Source organism: Polistes canadensis, unplaced genomic scaffold, assembly GCF_001313835.1.
Source record: "Polistes canadensis isolate GaletaPanama2010 unplaced genomic scaffold, ASM131383v1 scaffold_86, whole genome shotgun sequence".
NCBI lineage: Eukaryota > Metazoa > Arthropoda > Insecta > Hymenoptera > Vespidae > Polistes > Polistes canadensis.
The window spans coordinates 229,823-252,980 of record NW_014569633.1 but is presented as its reverse complement, the minus strand read 5'-3'; the positions used below and the strand labels follow the sequence as shown (position 1 = coordinate 252,980).

The 23,158-nt window shown below is 32.3% G+C and overlaps 1 protein-coding gene across 11 annotated transcripts in view; it reads right to left on the bottom strand.

Annotated features, from left to right (window-relative positions):
- The window catches only part of LOC106786863 (venom dipeptidyl peptidase 4), a 247,255-nt gene that overhangs the window by 5,596 nt on the left and 218,501 nt on the right, over positions 1-23,158 (bottom strand). For all 11 annotated transcript variants that reach the window (XM_014748711.1, XM_014748718.1, XM_014748717.1 and 8 more), the window contains 6 exons: positions 19,156-19,325; positions 16,829-17,068; positions 15,638-15,873; positions 5,549-5,774; positions 2,937-3,124; positions 51-245 (listed from right to left, as the gene is read on the bottom strand). In XM_014748711.1, coding sequence (XP_014604197.1) covers positions 51-245; positions 2,937-3,124; positions 5,549-5,774; positions 15,638-15,873; positions 16,829-17,068; positions 19,156-19,325 — 1,255 coding nt within the window. The remainder of the gene's footprint in view (positions 1-50; positions 246-2,936; positions 3,125-5,548; positions 5,775-15,637; positions 15,874-16,828; positions 17,069-19,155; positions 19,326-23,158) is intronic.

Below are 23,158 nucleotides of genomic sequence, written 5' to 3'. Positions count from 1 at the left end.
GAAATGTTCTATCCCTCTCCTTCTCTCGTAATATTTGTCGAGAAACTTACCTCGTTACATTAATCTGGTCAATGATTTCAACGGTACCAAGGTTCCGGTATCCGGCGAATAGCATGCTGTTGCCCATTAATCCGGAGCCCCTGCCGTCGATGGCAGCGTATATGATACTCTTGTTTGACACGAGATATGTGCCCCAGTCAACGTTGAACTTTTCTGTCACTTGATATGTGTCCGGGCCGCCGTATCTGGAAACAAGAGGAAAGGAAATCGCATAACATTGAATAATTGGATATTACGTTAACAATTTATTCATCTTTTATTAGTATCGCAGAGATTATTACCTATCTACTTTTATTCGTTTCTTTTATTTTTCTTATTCTATCGTTAACTTCGATATCAATAAAATTCCGAAATAAATTCATGATATTATGTCCCACTACACACTATCGTGTATATCTATAGACGAGATTGTTTGTGTTTTTATTATTACGTCGATTTAAATTGATTCGGTTAGCTATTGTCATCTTTGAAAATATCCTTTATCCGATTCAGACAACATTGAGATTCCGTAGGTAATGAAATCTTGATGCTAGAGTGGAGATTCCCTGTTGATCTCCTTTCGCGCGGAAAAATATCGTATTTCGTGATCGGGTTGCTTGCTCGACAATAGGAAACACGTGCTGGAAGTACTTACGTCTATGTTGAAAAGTTTCGATCGAAACGACGAATAGATATGCTTGAACGAACTTGAAGGTATAAGATAGAAGGTTCGATCGAGGAAGTAGGAGTACGAAAAGGCTTTCTTATTTCAGCCGGTTAATGTCCAAGACGGGTTTTTGCCATTTTACGAGCTGAAGTAGATAATGGAGAAAGTAGTAGGGGAAGGTAGAAGGTGGTCATGAGTATAACGCCTATAAGCTCTTCATACTTAAAAGTTCGGTTCCCGTTCTAGCGGGTCCGACTACAAATTAGGCGTTATTAGGATTTACGTCGGAAGTTATATCGGCACTGGAAACAACGACGGTAGCGCGAGCTATACTTTCGCCATTTGCGTGTCGCGCGTTTATGTATAATACGTAAGTATATACGAGAAAAGGTAGGTTGGTTACACGTGGCTGTGTGTGTGTGTGTTTGTGTGTGGTTAAATTCAGAACTGCAAGTGGCGAAAACACGAAAACTCGCTCGCGCATTTCATTGTACATATTTAATGGCATAACCTCACGTGCTGTAAGATCTTTCCTGTTTTTAGTTATATATCCTTTCCTACCAAACCGTCGTCGTGTTACGTCGCTAAAGTTTATAGAGAAATGTTTTTGAAATGTGTGTATTATCGTGAGAGGAAGCATTTTGTGTGAAGATCGAAAGAATACGATAAGAAGAAGTATTTCCAGTTAGATGGAATTTTTGGAAAAATACGCGAGGATCGGTAAGAAGGGATCTCCTACGATGGTTCTTGCGTAATACTACGACATTTCCTATATTTCTTAATCAGATTTATTTTTACGAGAAAATATTACGATTTATGTTCAACTCCTATACTTCGATCTCGTATTTTCAACGTTGATACATATATATATTGTAGACAGATTTATTTGTAAAAAGCAACAGCGAGGCTTTCCATTGCTAAAGTATTTACTCTTTTGGAAAATACAAAAATATTGTCTAGCGGTATATCGTTCGGTAACTTAACTCGATTTAGGAATATTTTTATTCTTTTTGTCTTGACACGCTTGGAATTGAAATTTATTGCTAGATCGCGAATAGAAAATAAAAATGAGGCGGATTCGTCGCGCTAGATTCGTAGAACTACGTCATCGTGAAATGTTTTATTCCTAAGGTGCAACGTTCCAAGGGAAGTTTCAACTTTTATTTCCTTTCCTTTTCTTTTCTTTTCTCTACTTTACTTTACTTGACTTTTTCTTTTAAACTTCGAACGTCAAAAAAGACGAACGTTCAATCGTACTTTTTCGTTTATCACTGCCGTATCCGGTTTGAGTGCGTAAGAAACATAGATACGTTATGCTGTAACCGATTGATGATCTCCTCGTGATGCATCGTCATATTTCCCGCCGGAGAAAAGAAAATATAGATGCTTTTAGTGCTATTCGTTCCTTTTTCTATCTTTATCTTTCTTTCCTTTTCCTCTCTCCCTTTTATTCCCCGCACTTCTCCGTAGCCGTCCTACCATTGACCGACCGTACAGATATGTATGTATCGGGGAAAAAGCCGATGCTAAAAGTTCGCGAAGGCTAGAAGAGTGAGAGAGTTAAGTGCTTTCGTTGAAAACACTCGATTGTGTAGAGGAATATATCCGTACCAACAAGACTGAGGTAGTGTTACGTAAACGTGAACGCGCGATATGTAAATTTGCGAAGATAGATGCGACGTGAAACACATTTTTATCAGTGTTACGAATAAAGAGTTGCTTGTCGAAAAATAATCTCTTCGTCGAAAGATACATACGATTTTCACTTAGAATGTGTTCCTATTGTTATACTTTATCATTCGGTCATTACATCCCACCCGTTGGACACATATATGTATATTTTATAATATAATATTATGATAATTATCTAGAGTTTCGATTTATTTATTTAAGAAATTAATTATATTCACCTATTGAAATTGTAATACTTCACTTTAATTGAGCGTGTCTAATTTGTAGTTATGCATTCATTTCAAATTAAAAAAATAATGTTACTCGTACTCATTTCTTTTTCAGCCACTCAATTATCTTACGTTCCTGATTTCGTATGAAATTATTCTTTTAGTTGTGATTGATCGTAAGCGAACTCAATTTTGAATATAAATTGAAATAAAAAATGATAAGGATTAAAGTAAAATGTAAATAATTAGTAATGAAAATAATTAAATTATGAGATATAGGGTAAGGTTATGGGGATGAATTAAAGGGTTGGAATAACCGAATAACTTACACGTAAACCAGCATAGGATACTTGGTGGCACCACTCAAATCAGCATCGGGTGGGATCAGAAGCCTCACCTTGGCATTAAAACCACCGGGAACTGGTATTTTGTACCTATGGTCAATTGCCTTAGCCTTTGATGCCAATAATTCTGCAACACCTTTGTTATCTTCCCAGATGGCTATATTTTTACCACTCTGAAACAAAAAAACAGCAATAGAAATTTTTAATTGATTTGTAATTACAGAACATTAAAACGCAAAATTAAATAGCTCAACAAATCGGGTTAATTATACGAGAACAACATGGAATCATTATTTTCGAATAATTCAATCATTGTTTTTACTAATATTAATTAAATGTATTAAAAATAGACTTTCCTAGTTAGGAAAGTACACTTAATTCGATTTGGCCCTTTCACTTCTCTATTTCGTAGCTAAATATATTTCAATAATAACGTTTCTAAGCACTATACCAACATGAATATTGAAACGCTACCAACACAGACAGAAGTTTGCATAATTTGTAGTTATTAACGGAAGAGAGTTTTCAAACAATCTAAAGATTAATTACAATTAATGTTTTTGAAACGTTTACTTTGAAAAGAGAACTTCTTCTTCTTCTTTTTCCTCTAACTTCAATGACAATAGATATTAAATAACTTGCAATGTTAATACGATTTATCTCGAAACATTATACTGCGTTTACTTTTACAAACGTAAGGAAATAGTATATCAAAGGAGAAATCATTTGAAGAGAGGAATTGTATATGAGTTATTCGATAAAATGAGGTCCGCTTATTTTAAGAGACCGTATTTCGAAATAAAAAAAATAAATGCGTAAAGGAGTAACTCGTAGTTTCTCTTCGAGTATTATTCTTCTTACGTTTCTCTCCCTTCCTTTTAATTTTTATTATTTTTTATTATTTTTTCTTTTTCTTATCCTATCGTTCATCCTCTTCTGACAAATACACATATACAGAGAAAGGAAGGCAACCGACGTAATTACCGGAGCAGTCTGAGGAAAACTAATTACCGGCACTATTCAGTCGTGTTGAAGTAAACGATAAAGGTGCGGACTAGTCAGATCTTTGCCTTCGTGCCTTTTTGTCTCTTTCGATCGCGATAAAATCGTCCTACTCCTTTCCCCGTTTTTACTCTTCTTCTTCTTATTCTTCTCTCTTTCTCTTTCATGGCTCATCCGGTACTAGAAGCTTTCCCTAATTTTCTTATTTTCCCTTACTTACTTCCCCCTTATCCATTCACCAGGTGCTAATTCGATTATAATGGCAATAATCGACGCATTTGCTTGTTAAGAATCCTATTTCACGGAATGGCGAACGTTAAGAAGTTCGAATTAAGAGATTATCGATATTGCTTGAGATTCATTTTGTGGGAGATACTGATAGATAAAGAAACGTTTACAACATTTTATTTCAGTTTTAAACCGTTTCATCGTTTTCACACAAGTGTTGTTGCATTTGTTTTTTTCTTTTTTTTTTTTAGATAATTAGATCATGTTGATTTTGTATATATTATATAAAATTAAGTTTTTAAAATTTTAATAAAAGCAGCAGTTTTGCTCTTTTAATTAATTTCTTTTTTTTTTTGTTTTTCTATATAGAAATATACGATCGAATAAAATTCAGCGATTATTACGATTGTATTGAAAGTTATGCATAATTTAATGATAGGATTGAAAGCTTGAGTTAAGCTATAATCCAATAATTTAATAAATTACTGAATTAAATTTAAAAAATCGATAAAAGAAATGTTATTTTCAATCTTTAATGAAATATACAGAGAGTTCATGAATTCATAAATCGGTTCGATCGTGAAATAGTGGAAAATGTACGTGTTTCCTTAGCGAGAAAAAGGAAATAAGAAGAAAAAAGCGAAACATATAAACGAGATAGACAGAGAAAAAGGTGGAAGAGGTTGTAGGGGTAGTACAACTGGAAGATTTCCACTCGGTAAAAGTAGGCTTGACGGGGAGTAAACGAGCTTCTCTTTGACCCGTAAGTACTGCAGAAGCTTCTGCTTCCACTTTCAGTTCTGTTTGATGGATTCGTCGCTGATATGAGTCGACGAGTCGTATGCTTTTTACTGAAAGAATACTTTCCTCTTGTACCTTCTCGAATGTCTTCGATAATTGTCAATCACTACTATTGTTTTCCCCAGCCCTTTTTAAAGTGTTTTCCTTTGACTAAAGCTATCTTCAGAAGATTTCTTCTTTTTTTAACTTACGTAAATTTTAATAACTCGTATAACAGAGTATTATTTTCTATAAAAAGCATAAAGGAGGACCACGAAGAAGGGGATATTTCTCGTATATATATCGTGAGTTTTCTATTTATGAAAAATCTTTTACTTTGTTGATTTAATTGGAAACGTCGTAATCGTTTAAATCGTATACGAGTTACAAGTGTTTCTCTCTTTTCTTTTTTTCTTTTTTCTTTTTATCAAAATCAACATTGTTCTATATGTAATTTTTTACTTATTTAATGAAGATTTAGTCGGGTTTTTTAATCTACATAGGTATGTAGTATATTGATAGTGTGAAATAATTAAAGAGGAAAAATGTAAAAGAAATGAAAATAATTGTAAAAGAATAATACTTACTCTGTCATAAATGAAAATTTCTGGTACACCCGGGCCAGCGCAGGTTAGCACGTAATATGAATTGTCGGTAGAGAACTTGGCAGTATTGTACAAACAGCGGGTGCTATCGGATTCTCTGAGGATGTCGCAGCTGAGACACTTGGGTTGGGTGTCCAACGTCGTCGAGAGAGACAGCCTGTACAAATGTTGTTGTTCCGTCTTATGCTCGGACGTGGCAAGATAATATCTGGAACGATTAAATTAAATTTTCTATTAGTATTTGTTCAAAAATTCTTAGGGTCCTTCGGATATTCCGAGGATCTTGTTAAATATTTCACATTATGACACACAATTTTATATGAAAATTTTGTATTAAAATTAATATAATTAAAAAAAGATCCAATTTTAAATAATGAAAGGAGGGAAAATAAAAGTAACGAGTTACGATATATTACGATTATTATTATGTTATAAAATATTTTCGAAATAAAGTTACATTGACCACAAATAATTTTAACGTTTCAATTGCAAAATGAGATGTTATTTTGTCAGTTACTTATAGGTATACCTAGCGCGTGTTCATTTGCGTTTCAAACTATTTGATCGATATGTAAATGACGAGTAAATTTGTAAAGATGAGATAGAATACTAGTTTGTTTATAAAAACTTCGAAAGTTCGTTGAAATTATTCCGTATTCAACGTTTCGTTTCGTTACGTTCCGTTCGTTGTACGCGATAATTTTAACATTATTTTAATCTACGTTCGCGACGCATATTTGCAACTGTTAATAGAAATTTTGTTAACGAGATACACTTTCTACGAAATCATATCGAATCAGTTATATGAATATTGGTGAAATAAATTTGGTTAAATTTAATTACACATTCTTAACAATACGTTAAGCAATTAATTTCACACAAAAGAAAAAGGAACAAATTTAATTTATTTTTACTTTGAAACGAAATGCGTACGTGCAATCGTTTTTACTTTTATTATTTTGAAAAAAAAAAGAACATTTAACCGGATATTGGTAATAAACTTTTAAATTCAAATAACAACAATACAAAATTCGATATAGTTCAAATCACGTTTACTTCGGAAATCAAAGAGTATTGAAATACGCACCTACCCGTGGTAATATTGGAAAAGTGGGTCGTTTTACTGTGTGTTATCACGTTTCCTAAACGATAACACTCCTATATTTCTCTTTCTCCCTTCCCTCTCACTTTCTCTCTTTGTGAAGAGAAGAGAATTCAAGCGCAGATGCATCAAAGCTTCGCCAACTTGAAATTACTATGTTCAAAGCCTTTCATAAGACACATACTACCTAACTAACCCAAAGAAAACGTTTTCTTATTTGAGATAAAGAGAGAGAGAGAGAGAGGAAAGGATAATATTCGAAGGACAATACTCCTTTAAAAATTGTCATTTGGAATAGATTACAATTTCTTCGCTATTAATTTCTAAAAATATTTGAAAAATAATAAAACTCTTATCGCGTCACGAACTTTCAAGACTTTTTATAATAACGAATAGTGGTTATATTTAATGACCGAATAAAGACGAACTTATATTCATTTATTCAGAGACAAAAGACGAAGTACGTTCGGAACTTCTTGTTAAGTTAATACGCAGTGAAGAAAATAGAATTCATAATTTTTAACTCGATAGGGTACATATTATTAAAATCTTTGATAAAAATATTAAGAAGAGATATATTATAAGTGATGATCATTTTCAAAAGTTTCCTCAAGAATTTTTATTTTCTCTTTCATTAGAACATTTTCTTCGATAGTTATTTATAGATTGGTAGAAGATCAATCGATCCTCGTTTAGCAAAAGACGAAAAGCGACTCGACATCGAGTGTCACGAATTTCGAGTAAGTTATTTATGTAAGAGACAAACAGCGAGTGAGTGAATGTGGGTGAATGAATGAATGAGCGAGCAAGTAAATGAGTAAGTGAGAGAGGTAGAGTATAAGGAGGAATAGACGAGGTCCTTTAAGATTGATGCGATAGGCCAAATTAACAGCATGCTCAAATTAATCCAATTTGAATGACCCGCAGACTCATCCATCTTGCCAGTTCCGCGAAACTATTGCTCTGTTCGAGTACTCAGTCGGTTGCTTTGCTTCAATGGTTACTGCATGGATGTTAAGTGAGAAGGAAAGAGAGAATAGAGATAGATAATGGAAGTAAGAGAGAAGTAAAAGGCCAGAGCAGAGATTTCGAAGTAGAATTTCAGAACTATTATCTTATAAGATTGAATTACTGGCTTTCCCTTTCACTTTATTCTCTTCATACTTTAATAATACTCAGAGTCGAAGAAAGTTTGTTGGTTAGATCAAAGGTAAAATCAAGGAAACCATGGAGGAAAGTTCCGAAACGCGGTTTACCTTAGTTTCCTTCGATTTGATCGTTTCGTGAAATTTCCTTTAGAAACGTTCTGCTACGAACGTAAGATTCGCGATTGTATTTGACTTTTAATTGGATCCAATATGACAGATAGAGATATCATAATAAAACGAGTTTTCACGCTTATTAAATGAAATTGTTTTAATTTGTTGTACCAAACAATTTGAATAATGCGATAAAATGAGAATCTAAAACAATCGGAATACTCGATTATCGTTAAACGAACGATTAAACGTGAAACCACAGCGCTCGAAATTCCACGAAATATGAACAAATTATTAGATTCTTGTGCTTTATGGAATAAAGTTTAAAACAATTTTAATATTATTTGTGAATTGACTTATATTTTTATTATTTTTTATCGATTAACTTGAAATTTAAACTATTAATTATTATTATTAGAAGTATTAAAGTGTTTATTAAATTTGATTAAATTAAATCAATGCGATGCTCGTATATATTTGTATAATTAAAAATCAATTATAATTCTGTATGCTTATATGACTGTGTGAAGGAATAAATTCTATTTATTACGAGTATTATGTACATTATACATATACAACCTTCGGAAAGTCATATTTATAATATTCAATAAAAGAACTTTCACAGAGGACAACGGAGCTAGTCTTACAGTGGATTTCGAAGAGGAAGGTACGTTAAATTTATATTCACTACTTTTAGACTAAAATATATATTTTTTTAGATTAATTAACAATCATTTAAGATGTATCGAACACTTTCTAATGTACTTTGTTAATATTTTCACACACACATAATGAATAAACTTAACCTTCATAATTTCATTTAAGTATCGATCTATTATGAGTTCTATTTCACTTTCTCTTTTTCTCTCTCTCTCTTTTTATATTGTTTCATAAAGTTTTATCGTTACGGTAGCTGAAGAAGTTTCATTTCGAAAAAATTATATTTTCTTTCACCAAAGTTTAGAATGGGTGAACATTTTTCACGATGTGTTGACTACATAAGGCACTTTTACTGCTTTCGTTGAAAAAAGTTATGGAAACTTATGATATCCACTTTGCAATTAAACTTGCATCGTAGTAAATGGTAGAAAAATATGCGTGACCATTTAATTCGTTTTTTCTTAACGTCTAGTTATTCCTATACTCGAATTGCTTCTTTAAGAGTACCAACTTCAATAGTTTCTAATTGCTACTTTTCACAAGAACACTTCTCAAATGTAAAGTACTTGGGCACTTATTATCGTACGTGTTAATGAAAGAGAAGCGAAACGAGTAGTAATTTCTTATAATTTAAGGTTCTAATATTCCATAAAAACCGTCGATAAAATTCATTTTCTTCAATAAAAGAAAGAAAAAGGATTGTTATATGTAATTGTCTGTTCTTTTAAAAACATGATTTTTATCTATTTTCTTTTTTTTTCGATAGAGAAATTAAAACATACCGAACACGTATATCCCATGTAATTTATTTGATCCTTTATTATTAAAATATCATTAAATTAATATTTTTTTTCTCTGTAATTACCGAACAAACGATTTATGATTTAATTTGAAAAAAAAAAAAGAAAAACAAATTGTTTGAATTAACTTTGTAAGTGAAAGATAGATCTATGAGAGAAATTTAAAAAAAAAATCCAATACGATTGAATATTTTGTAATATTCATATATATATTTAAAAATAAAATAATGAATAAAGTTAAGTATTATTTTCCTATGTTAAACACACATACACACACTTGTTGTTCTTTTTCTTGAAAAAGAATCGTTCAGAAATTAGAAATGCAATTTTCTTTGTTCGTAGAACTTTTAACCCTTTTAATATCCGTTTCGTATTCTCTTTGATCGATCGTCATATATCGGGTGTTTAAGCATGTTTGACTTGTACTACATTGAGTATCGTGTTGAAGCATGCGCGAACCGTAAATGCAGCATCGGCGAATAACTTCCGAATACCTAGAGCATCTCTCTCACCCTGAACACTCCTTCCTTAACCCTTCGCGTTTATATCGCCTTAATGATTAATTCATGCGCATTACTCCGCATCCTACAACCGACCTGTTTCCTTCTTGCACGCTTCCAGAGTAGTACCGATGAGTTGCATGATATATAACGAACTAACTCGGTTAAGTTCATTAACTATGCGCGAGTAACGATACAAATGAGTTTTACCTTGCTTTTGATCAAGCCTAATGTTTTCAGTTTTCACATTAGAACGTTAACTTTTAAGATGTCTAACAACGAATTCAAAATAATTCAAATTTAAAGGATATTTTAATTACGTTTACTTGTATATTTGATCACCCGTGTATACAAAAAGACTCCCCTCGTTAGTATGTGGAATTTTATTTCATTTTTATAATACGAATTTCTATTATAAAATAATTTTCCTCGTAAAACGCGCGAATAATATATGAATAATATGTTTGAATTGATGATTATTATTATTATATCCAATTTTATTTTCTAGATTTTATATATATTATAATAGTCAAATATTATTTAGTTGAAAATTATCGCATTTACAAAATTATATAATACCGTTTTACGAGTATCGCGTTATACGAGAGTTTAATGTATTATTTTATGTTACGCCTATTGAAAGTAAAAGTGATCATTCTTAATCGTAGATATTATAATATAAGAGAAAGATTTAAACTACCAAATTTGTGGATATAAAAATTTCCTAGAAGAATGAACAGCAGTGAAAATCTCGAAGCAACGTAAACGTTTCCGCAACGTTCGTTAAAAAAAAAAAAAACGCGTGCTTTCGCACATGCTTTATCTCTTGCACGGTTCTCTAACAGAGTTGCTTATCCAACTTTTCTATCTTCTCGCAAGCAATTCACTTCAGAAATTCATCACTCCCTGCTTGAAATCGCAAACTTATTCAGTATTTTTCTCCCACACTTAAAATCCCTACCCCACACCCCATTCGTATTCGCGTTATTTTTCTTTATTTATCTCTTAAAGGCGAATATACAAAATTTGGTATTCGTAAAATCGTTGAAAAAAAAAAAACAAAAAAAGAAAAGAAATTGTTCACCATGTTCATTATGAATAAACTTTAATCTAATCGGAAGCAAGTTTTTCGAAGCGAGCATTGAAGAAAATTTTCTCGCGACAAATTTATCGATCCGCTTTTCGGTTCAAAGCTATTAGCTCGTTTCCTTTTGCAATTAAAGTCGACTCCCTTTCATTCGATTTTTTATTTTAACTCTTTTTTCCTCATCTATTTCTCTTTTCATTTTTTTTCTCTCTCTCTCTCTCTCTCTCTCTCTATTACCGTTTTTCCCTTTTACTTTCTATCTTATTTTTTCTTGTTTTTTTTTTTTTTTTTCACTTTTTTTACTCATCCCTCGTTGTTACCTTATCCACCCTTTCACCCTTACTTCCTTTTTCATCTTCTTCCTCTTTTAACCATCTTTTTTTCTCATCGATTCGCTCAACGTACTTTTATTTTCCGCTATCTCGAAACTCAACTTGGCCCACGTTGGTTAGATAAACCTGTTTATTTTTTACCTACTTATTGTTTCTCTATGTTAGTGTTCTTTTTTAATTTTAAATAAAGCAACGAAATAAAAAAAGAAACAAAAAGAAAGAGAGAGAGAGAGAGAGAGAGAACGAAAGAAGAAGTATAAAGGAAAGTAAAAGAAAGAAAATAAGGGAAAGAAGAAGCCGATCCACCTTTCCCCCTTTACTACCCCCAAGCTTTATTTCCAGGGTAAGTAGTTGTTATTATACCGCTTTAACATTCTTTTGTAAATTTTTGTCTTTGAACGAACGTAAGCTTCCTACCAACCGCAAGAAGAAACGGATGACAGTCTGTTGCTTCTCTTTGATGTAATGTTGTAGTAATTGTGAGACCATTTTAAGTAAAACCGTAACCTTCTCTTCCTCTCTCTCTTTCTCTCTGAACTGAATTTTTAGAAGGAAAAACATGAACGATGAAACAGCTACTTGGGTTGACCTGTTAGTGAACCTTGATACGAACGTAATAGACGAGCCAACCTATCTCGCGAAGTAGAACGAATCTACTTTAGAAAGAAAATATTAAAATTGCTTTTTTTTTCCTCCTAGAATTTACCTCCTTTTTTTTTTTTTTTAGACTATATCACCAAGCAACTTTTACTATACGCACATTCTTTGCTGAAAATGTCACTCTTTTTAATCCCTCTTCTACTTCTTCTTCTTTTTCTACATTTTCCTATTCTTGTTCTTTTTTTTGTCCATGTTTCTTTTCGCTAGAAGTTACGATTGAAAAACTTCATGACAACGAACTTGGGACAAATAGTGATCCTCCCCCGTGTTGATAAAAAAAATTTCTTTTTTAAGCAGCCAAAATTCTTCAATAGGGGATCCTCGAGTATCGTTGAAAGAACGTTCGTTAAAAATACAAATATAATATGTATATTTATATATAAGGAAAAGATAATAAGTATAGTTCAGTTGTGCTATACGATATCATCTTTTATATTCTTATCTGCGAATATTTTTTATATTTGATATTTCAATATGAACAGCAAGATATAATTCTTCTTTCTCGAACGAAGAGAAGTACTTTTTGTAATAAACGTACAAAGACGAATTTTTTTAGTTTCCTCTCTTTTTCTTTTTTTTTTTCTTTAATAAATTATATCTATATATATATATACTCTTTACATTAAACTGCATAAATATTTGTCATTTGCAAATTTAAATTTCGCGTTCGCGTCTGTCTCTCTCTCTCTCTCACTCTCTCTCTTTTTCACATCAGCGAAAGAAAACCGAATTGTAAAAGTAAAGAAAAAGAAGATCGAGACTGAGCTTTGCCGAGTGAATTATAGGGCGGAAAAAAGAACAAAAAAAGACACGCAAAAATGCGGGTTTTAAAATCTATCTTTCTTTCCCTCTCTTTCTCTCTCTCTTTCTCTCTCTCTCTCTTTACTTTGCATAGAGTGCTCGTGTAATTTCCAGGGGATTACATGGCAATTAGTTGCAGTTTTATTTACTTACTTACTTAGTTAGAGCATCGATACGACCAGTCTAATCCATTTTCTCATTAACATACGGAAACATAAGAAAAGATGGAAAAAAGATTCTTTTAATCAACACCGCGTAAACGTACATAGATCAAAGTATTTTCCTTTTCAAAGAATATCTTTTTGAAAATCTTTAAAAGCACGTTCTAAAGTATCTTACAAAATGCTATTTTTTTGTTGTCAATGTTCATTAATACACTTAATAAATGTCATTATATTATCGTAATACTATATATTGAAACAGTATTTAACCTCTTTACGGATCCGCGTTGCATTTTTACAGCATACCAATATGGGATGCAAATATTCCGACTGCGGCGGGTATACGCAATCGAATTTCAAAATATGTGGTGTTGCTCTTTGTTATAATAACAAACGAAACAATTGTTTTCAGAAATTTCATACCTCATTATGAAAAAATGTTGCCCTTCTGCAACATATATATTATGATTTTTTGAAAAATTAATAATTTTGTTATAAAAAAGATTTTTTCTTATTATCTTTTCCCTTCATTTGCAAACTGTTTGGTATATGTTATCAAAAATAAAATCGCAATTAACGTTCTTGCTCCGTAATGGGTTAAAAAACTTCGATTTGGTATTTCTTTGAAATATTAAAGCATATCTCGTATATTTACCATGGCAAAGATACAACAAAAGTAGAGTGCGTTTATTTCGGATAATGGGAAGAAAGGAAAACTCGATAGGAAGGTAGGAAGAGTTGGGATATTTGTTTTCCATAATCGTAGGTACTTCTGAGAAAATAGAAAAGTACGCTTTTCTTCCTGTTTCGGCTTCGAATGTGGATGAGTAAGAGAAGGGAAAAAAGAAAGAGATGGTGGATGTATTTACAACGGCACTCAGCATTGAACGGGAAGGATTCGCAAACGCGGAAAAACAGGATTCGCGCAGTCACTCGTAGGAGATTTCATTTAATTTATGAACGCGCAATTAAGTCAGCGACTTCTTGCGGAGAAATCTACACCGTGGACTACCATTCTCCCTTTTACCTATCTCCTATCTCTTTCTTTGCTCTACTCGAAACTCGAAGGAAGATAGAAAGTGAGAAAGAGAGGGTGGGGACGAGAGAGAGAACAAAATTCGGAGAAATTCTGCTCTCACTTCGTAAATTACTTCCGGACCATTTCGTTCCTTCACTATCTTTCTGAATATCTTTAGCTTTCTGGATAAGCCCTCTTATATTTTTCATGATAGCTACTGCAGATCAAATGAGTCGAGTTAGCAACGAATTTGAAAATTCGATGTTTTGCATCTAATATGTATACGTATGTATGTATGTATGCAAATATTACTTATTCAATTAAATTCGCGTAATTGATACGTCAATAAATCTAATGTAACGATTAAAATATATTTGTAATACCGAAATCAAATTGTAGAGAATTATGTATTTGCATTACCGTGTTCATGGTAAATACAGTAGTACTGTTCATAAATAAATAGATAGACAAAAGTCGATATAACTTGTTGGATTCGAGAATACGAAGGAGAAAATGAAGATCTGTCGTTTGATTTAGCAGTCCAGTTTCGAAGATGTTAATTCTCAAGTAAAACCGGTAATATATGTCAAGATTTGTTCGAAATAGAAAGGGCGAATGAATTCGTACGATGTTCATTCGCGCACGCGGATAAAGTTAACTTGTGAATTTGTTTAATTCGGTTGCTCTTGCAAACTTGAACCCTACAGAGTTTCGATTAAGTTCCTGGGACACTGATTAATTCCTTACTTCGAAATCTTAATGCGACGGAATGAACACGTTGATAAAACTAAAATGTAGGTTAGTGTTATTGACTCGTAGAAATGATTCTTGTTATCTTCTTAAATGAATTATTAACTGTATACATATATATGTTTATTCTTATTTTTATTTTCTTTCTTTAAGTTATAGTTTCTTTCTTATGTGATTGTAATGAATACATTTTCTTTAGCTTTCGAGCTTCATAATAAACCAATGTTCCCGATTTTCGTTATAGAAAGGGAATTTCGATAGTCGAAAGATTAATTAATTTATAATGAAAATAACATCCCTGGACGGATAATAGGCAACGTTGGACCTCAACGGCAAAGCAATTAGCGTGTGAAAGAGTTATTAATGATTATTTAATCGATGGACTAGTGTGCTTTAGGAATATTACGTTCAGGTGCGCTACGTACGAAAGGTCCGTATGGAACCATTGATTATCCCCAATTTCGCGGTTAAATATGCATTTACAGAAAATATACTCGCGACGAGGTTTGGGGAGAATGTTAATAGAATATGAAACATAAATGATGATACAACGTAAATATTAATTTCGTTTATCATCCACTGTTGATATCCAAGATTTTGATCATTTTTACAATTCTTTCATTTATTTTATTTTTAAATATATATTTTTAATGATTTTTATATATTGTCAACGAATAGAAGGTAGAAGGGGAAAAAAATGAAATACAAACTGGGAAAGAAAAACCGAATACAAACGTTAGTGTTTATCGATTCAAATCAAATTCGCATCAGCGCGAGTGTTATGCAAATTCTCATAATAATTCATTCACACTAATTGCCGATCCCAGAACTATCATCGAGTCGGGCCTATCTAATACAGCTGCACAATTTGGTTCTATACAAAGCAGTTTGTTGTACCCCATTTGTGGTTGGCACTAAGGAATTCATAAACATATACTTACACGTACGAATTCTCTTGATCCCATGAAACTATCTCAGTTACGACGAAGTACCCGGAAGTTAGAGAAACCGTAATCGGACTTCCGTTGGTTGCATTCTTAACCAAAACGAGATGTCTCCAGTCAGTACCATCCTTTTGCTTTCTCGGTAATATTAACAAGAAAGAAGTTCCATCTTTGCTGAACAACGGTGTTTCGAATTGTTCCACCCAACCGTGTTTTTCGATGTAGGTCAAAGCCTGAAAACAATATTTTCTTTTACTTTTTTATATTTTTTTCTGGTTTTTTTTTTTGTTTCTTTTTTGTAGAAAAATATAAAAATAAACGTAATTATTTTCTTTTAAATATATAATAAAAACTGAGAGAGAAAGAGAGAGAGAGAGAGAGAGAGAGAGAGAGAGAAAGTAAATATGTATTCGGTATTTTCAATTTTGCAACTGTACACAAATTTCAATCAAGTCCATTTTATCGAGTTTCTCTTAAAATGCGAATAAGATTTCCTCCCATCGAAGCAATTTACGGTGGTGGTCTCGTCTATGTCAAATCATTCCCTCGGATCTCTGTTTAATCGAATAACAGTATTAATTGAAATGTTACAGTTGACAGAACGTGGATTCACGAAAATCAATTAGCGGAACGACGTAAGCAAGCGTTCGTAAACTTATCGACACAACAAACGTTCCAGCATATATATATATATATATATATAAACCAAGAAACGTAGATAGAGAACAGCCTTGCCGTTTCTGATCGCGTAATTTCGTGCTTTCAAATGGGGTCCCTCCCTTCTATTCGATGGTGAGAAACGAGAAAAGAGAATAACCGAGGGAACTAGACGAAGTGTAATTACGCAACATTCGTCTTTGACAGGTCCTACTGTAGCTTTAGAATATCGCAAAGCGAGCTGAGCAAGACTACTAACATCATCACGTACTACGAGATATGTATATAATTCGTGTGCACATATACACACGTATATATATACATATATGTATTCACGTACGTCGCGTTACGTCGTCAAAATTACGACTTAGTCGCATCCATATGGGAAGAGAACGAACGAGAATTGTTGAGGGACGCAAAAGGGTTTCTCTGCTGTTGTAAAATTGGCCTCGAAGAGAGCACGGAAACAAGAATAAGGTATAGGAAGAAAGAGAGAGAGAGATAGAGAGATAGAGAGAGAATTGTACTTACCGTTGTACAATTTGGAACGTGGCTGTCAACGTCGCAAAGCCGGAAGTACGCCATATTCTGTACTCTGTTCATCCAAGTTGCGTAAACGTGATTGTCGGTAGGAAAACCAACAGCCGACAATATCCTTTCCACCGACGACAATTCCGGAGGATGCTCGATCTCGATTAACCTTGTGTTACCACGTAACACTTCCTCGAGATCAACGTAGAAGAGTTTCACGGTAGGATTCGTCGTACCACTCTGAAACGAGATAAAAAGTAAACAAACATAAAACCAAAAAATAATACAATAATGAGAAAGTAAAAAAATGAAATTATTTTTTGTACAAAGATGATTAACGAATTATCAATCTGTTTTTTTTTTTTTTATCTCTCGCGTGGGGTAAATGAAAAGAATTCTTTTCGAACCATTTGAAATTCGTCGAATCGATCTCTCTTTCTCTTTTATACGGGCGAAATTGAAGTCGAAATAATGGGATGCGTCTCTTTAAAAGAGCACTCTCAGTTGAAAACGGGACGCGTTAGCTCTCACCGATAGAGATGTAGTTTTTTTTAATCCATAGAATGGTTCTTTAAGCAAGCTGCTGTCTCCCCGTCCTTTAAATCTTCTTTCCCGACAAGTAAAATGATTTTTCGTTCGGAAGGAAATCGAGGAGCTTGAAAGAAGAAGGATGAGAGGGATCTTTTTAATGGAAGTCACGTGTTGTTTAAGTCGAGCTGAACGCAAATTGAAAAATCACTCCGTGATTTGATTCTTTTTATCGGACAAGAGAAAATTATTGCAAAGTAAGTTTTTATTCAACTATATAATATTATGTATATATCTAGAGAGATATATTACAATACCGTATGAATATAACTTACGTGTTTTGAATAAGTAAATCAAATACATAGCAAAATTGTTAATATATTTTTCTTCGCGTCGGATTGGCTTAAAGGTATTTTATTTTCTAATTCTCTTTTCCTTTTCTTTTCTTTTCTTTCTGATAGCGAGATCTCTCTCTTTTTTTTTTTTCTTTTTTTAACCGGTGACATTAATCGCGACTTACAAAAGAGTGTTGAAAAATGCAAAGGTGTCTCGGTCGGTTCTCTCATTTCCTACTCTCAGCTTTAAACTCTAGTTAGAGAGCTTTTAATCTTTAAACGAGGGTACCGCAACGACAGAGATAGAGAGAAAGAGAGAGAAAACGTTCACTTTAAGGTCGTGGCATTCTAAAGTGCTACGATATTTTCACCTTTATCACGTGCGAACTAATTTTTCATAAGTTTTCATATCGAGATAAACTATTCACATTATCGTTAAATAAGAATGAACGAGATATCACGATTAGTTAAAAAATATAAATTCACATATGTTAACGCGTGCAAAGATAGGTGTGTTTGTATCATCTGTGTTAGAACACATATATATATGAGATTGGTACTTAATAAGTAAAATAATTTAATCGCAAATTCGACAAGTAGGTACGTGTTCCTATCGATCGACGACGAGAATGATGCTGGTGGTGGTAGTATTGTTGACTCGTAAAGCAATTAACTAACTACGACTATGTAATCATTTGTGACGCGCGCGTGACACGATACTCGTGCAAGGCGTACGATTAATTTGCACGATTGCAGCTAATTGGATTGTCAATAGATCGTGGTATTTGATTGCTTATCGAAATTAACAAAATATTTATGAGAATATTGAAAATTCGATTTCAGAGGTGTACCTCTTTTTATGAAACAAAAAAAATAAAAATTAAAAAATTAAAAAAGAAATTAGAGAGAAAGAGGTCATTAAAAAAAAAAATATATATATATATACAATCTAGAAACTTTTCACAGAAATATCAGAGATTGCATTGCTATAAATTGTATAACTTTGCTATTTGTTTGAAAAGTTTTGGTGAATATTTTGTATACTAAAAGTAAATAGATTTTAATGAAACTTATATTAAATTAAAGTACACTCTTTTGTCTACGCGTAGAATACCATATCGAGTTATAAATTTAGCATGTGAAGTTCAGAAAATGTCAGAGAATGCAATACTGTAAATTGTGCATCTTTGCAATTTCTTTAAAAAGTTTTGGTATATATATATATAAGCAGAGAAAATATATATAGATAGTTTAATTATTAATGCATATTACGTGTGACTATATTGTTAAATAGAAGTAGTCGAGATAAGTGTTTCTCTTTGAGCCAGCAACGGATTTAATCATAAACGAAAGTATTTATACTCCGAACAAGGATACCTTGCCAATGGCTATAGTATGTATGCGTTTCAAGGGGCTAACGTACTCGTGTATGACTCGAAGGCTAACCGGAATTTCAGTGCTTACCTTAGGATAGTGAATTGGTATAGCTGACGTGTATTGGAAAGTCAAACTTCCTGGATATCCATAAAATGGTATGTTCATGACCGGCGTCAAGGTATCATTGAAGTATCCAAAAGCCAGTTTCGAGCCGTTCGGTGAAAACCATAACGCTTTATTAGAGCTGAATACTTCCTCTGAAAAAGAACAAAATATACACGCGTCGATGAGTTGAAATGTTTTATTTCAAGTTTTAAATAATCAACCAAATAATTTTGTAAATTTTAATTATTTGCTCTAATTTTTAATATTACGCATGCGACAAATTAACCAATAACTCGAGACGAGTTTGCGCATATTTGATGAATTTCTTATGGTTATCTTGAAATGATTTCACATGCAATTTAAATTAAACATCGTTATCGTACGAATCATCGTGTTAAACTTATCAAGTTACTGCATCCACAAATCGAATGGTAACCGAGAATAATCTCTCGAGTAGTGCAAAGTGTTAATCATGATGAGAAGTACAGCATTACGACAGTTTTTATTTTATCTGACTAGTTAAATTCGCGGGGCCGTATATTGACCGTTTTCCAGCACGAAAACTTTATCGAGGTCAAAAAGTTTCCCCGTCTTGCTTTTCGTTTCGTGTTCCAATGGAACGCAACTAACACATCGTTTTCTTTTTTTGTTTTTAAGTAAAACGTTGCAACGAGAGTTCTACGTTGTACTATCTGGCTTTTGTTTATCTTCTTTTCTTTATAAATAAATTTTCTGTTATATAATCTTATGTGCGTTTGAAATAAATTATGGAAAATTTAAAATATACGTAAAGATCATTGTAAATCTATTTCATACGAATTCTTCTTATTTGTGCACTCGAATATGTATACTTATATAAAGTAGATAATAGAAAATGTTGAAAACTAACTTAATTGAAACTATTATACATTAACTTTTGTTGTATTCTTTTTCGACAAACTGTTCTTCGACAAGGTCTTTACAAATGGGCTATGTTATTTTATTCGTGTTAACTTTAAAACGCTAGAGAAACTAACTTTAATTAATTTTCCACATTTCTCTCAAAGGTTTCGAGAAAGTAAAGCAATGTGTATTAAACGATAGTTCGATTTACATTCTTCCCGGACTTGTTCGAATATTCAAGAATTTTATTCCAAAATGTTCTTTTTATTCGTTGTAAAAGTTTCAGAAAAAAAAAAAAACAAATAATGGAATAAAATTGTATAAACCAAAAAGGAACCTATTAAAAATTTTATTCGCGAATGCACATTTTCGATTTAGTTTATTTATAAATCATTTCAAACTTATAATATTTGTACGCGGAACGGTATTTTTTTCTTATTTTTTGTTTTGTTTTGTTTCAAAGATTAGCTAGCAGAGATCGTTTCAGTTTGTACGATTGTAGACATCGCTGGTACTGAAAAGCAGTTCGTTCGATATTTCAGAAAGGGTCATGGCACGAACGATCGTGACATGAAAGAAAGAGATTCCAGAGTCTTCGTTTTAGTATGCTTGAAGATACATAGGCTACCTTAGTAGTGTAGCATCAAGAAAGGAAAGAAGTGAGAAAGAAACGAAAACGAAAAGAAAGAAGATTATATATATATAAACTGATAGTAAAAGAGTGAGTGAAAGAGAGAGATGGGAAAAGAAAGATACATAAATACGTACTTTGAAAAGATCGCAAAAAAGATTCGAAGTTTCGGCGGCGTCTTTTCGTAGAAGTAGAAGCCGCCACGATAGGTAAACTATAAAGAGAGAGAGGGGGTAAGATTTGCTGATGGTTTAGGGATGAAGTAAAAGGGGTGGTAGCATATTTTGAGGATCGGTGCTGTTTTCTTATAACTCTTTGAGAGAAATATAGAAAGAGAATTCCTTTCTTGGATTCTTCAAGGAGTTGCTTGCGAGACTTTAGATATAGAAAAGAAGCTGAGAACTTTGTTCAACGAAAGAGTTGAATAAAATAGAGAGAAGAAGAAGAAGAAGAAGAAAAAATAGAAAAATAAAGAGAGAGAGAGAGAAGCAGGTTAGGGTAAAAAGAGGTGGATGAAGAAATACGTTGAGAAGGAAAGAAAAAGTACGTAGCAGTGTGAACGTTTCGTTGCAGCGAACGTGACAAGGAAGAAAAATAAGTGGTCCGGCGGGGGTGGATTGGGTATGAAATTTCGTGACGATATGATAGCAGAAAGAGGAAACGATTCGCGGTGGTACACTTGTCGAGGGGAAAATATTATTCTTTTCTACGAAATTTAAAACTACGACGAGTTTCAGTACCGTGTCATTTTTCTTGAAAAAAAAAAAAAAAAAAGCAACGATATTACCTTATAGTTTTAAATTCTCCAGCAAAGGGATGCTGTTTGTTTTCGCAGTATATAAACTTAATAAATTTAATAGAGTTTCACTGGAGGATCAAAGGAAGAGAGAAGTTTAGAACGTGATCAAAACTCTTCCTTTCCCCCCTTCGTGTTCCCCTTCATCACTTCTCTTCTCCTCTCTATCTTTCGTATACATATGGAACATTATTCTCTCTTCGTTATTTTGATTTATATGTTGATGATCGAATTTGAAATAAAAGTTTTTTAATGGGTTATTATTAATTAAGATTAGACAAGGGAAATATAAATATAGGATTTTAAGATATATCTCATAGTTCTATATATATATATTTTGATTTAATTATAATTGCTGGTAATATTAGGGGATTTATTTGAGACGGAATCATCTTCCAGATACTTGAGGAATATCAGAACCGATTATGTCGAAACTTAGTCATAGATCTAGTTAATGTGGTTTACATACACAGAGGAAATGTTTGTCATGATTTAGATATTACGATGATCTCGAATATGGTACATAGATGTGATCAAAACAAAATTGATCATTTAAAAGATTACTTATAATTGAAGGAATTATTTATAGTCATGTCAAATGATTTTCTTTATTTCACAATTCATCGCATCTTTTTTGATTTTCGTTTTTTATTTTTTTTTTTTTTTCTAATTGAAGTTTGTTCTCAATGATATTAGAAATATCATTTGATAGTCATTATTATTTATATATATTATATTATTATATTTTGATATCGAATGGGACAAAACTGTATAATGCAACATAGGCAAACTATTATACTAAGAAATATTTGACTTTTGTTCCTAAATTTACTAAGTAAGGATCGTAAGTATGAGGAGTAGCGAAATTGTTAGCATCAATTTTAGCGTTATTCCCGACCGTGGAATTTGCCTCGAGGTATAGCGGTTACTTATAAAATTTTCATTTGATCACTGTTAAAGTACAAACAAGAAATGTTCTTGAAAATTATATCTTGAAAAGAAATTATTATCAATTATTGTAAAAATCATTAACTTTTTCAATAGGACTTTGTTTTTCGTAACTATGCTTTCGTTGTAGGAACGAAATTGAACCGGGAATACATTGCCACTGTATGTATTGAATAATTATAACGCTAACATTATTTTATCGGAAAAATATAACATAGCAATTAAAATTTGACGTTTAATGTAAAAAAATATTGATTGAGAATAATTATATATTCAAACGTGTTGTATATTTTAATAAAACGTAAAAAAATTGTTTAATAATAGTCGTTGCTAGTATCGAAAAGATTAATCTAAATATTTTAATTCTATTTTACTTAACGGATATAGTTGAAAGCTTTTCTATGTTACTTAACACGCGATTTACTCGTAAAAAAAATCTCGTCGAGTAATATTTTGTTCATAGCATTGATGAGACTTTGATAAGAAAATAATTGTAAAAGAAATAAGTATAATTTCATAACTGAAATTAATGTGACAACTATCTTTGATTATTACGATAAAACTATGATATACTTCTTATATATATAAATTTGTTAATGAACCAAAAATTGGTAAATTTCTCGTTAGTATTCGGTGAAGTTGTGGAAAATCTGTTACAACTCTTTCGGTACGTTCTTGCAATAGTAAGAAGGAGAATGTACCCAAGGGTGTGCTTTGAGTGAGGTTCT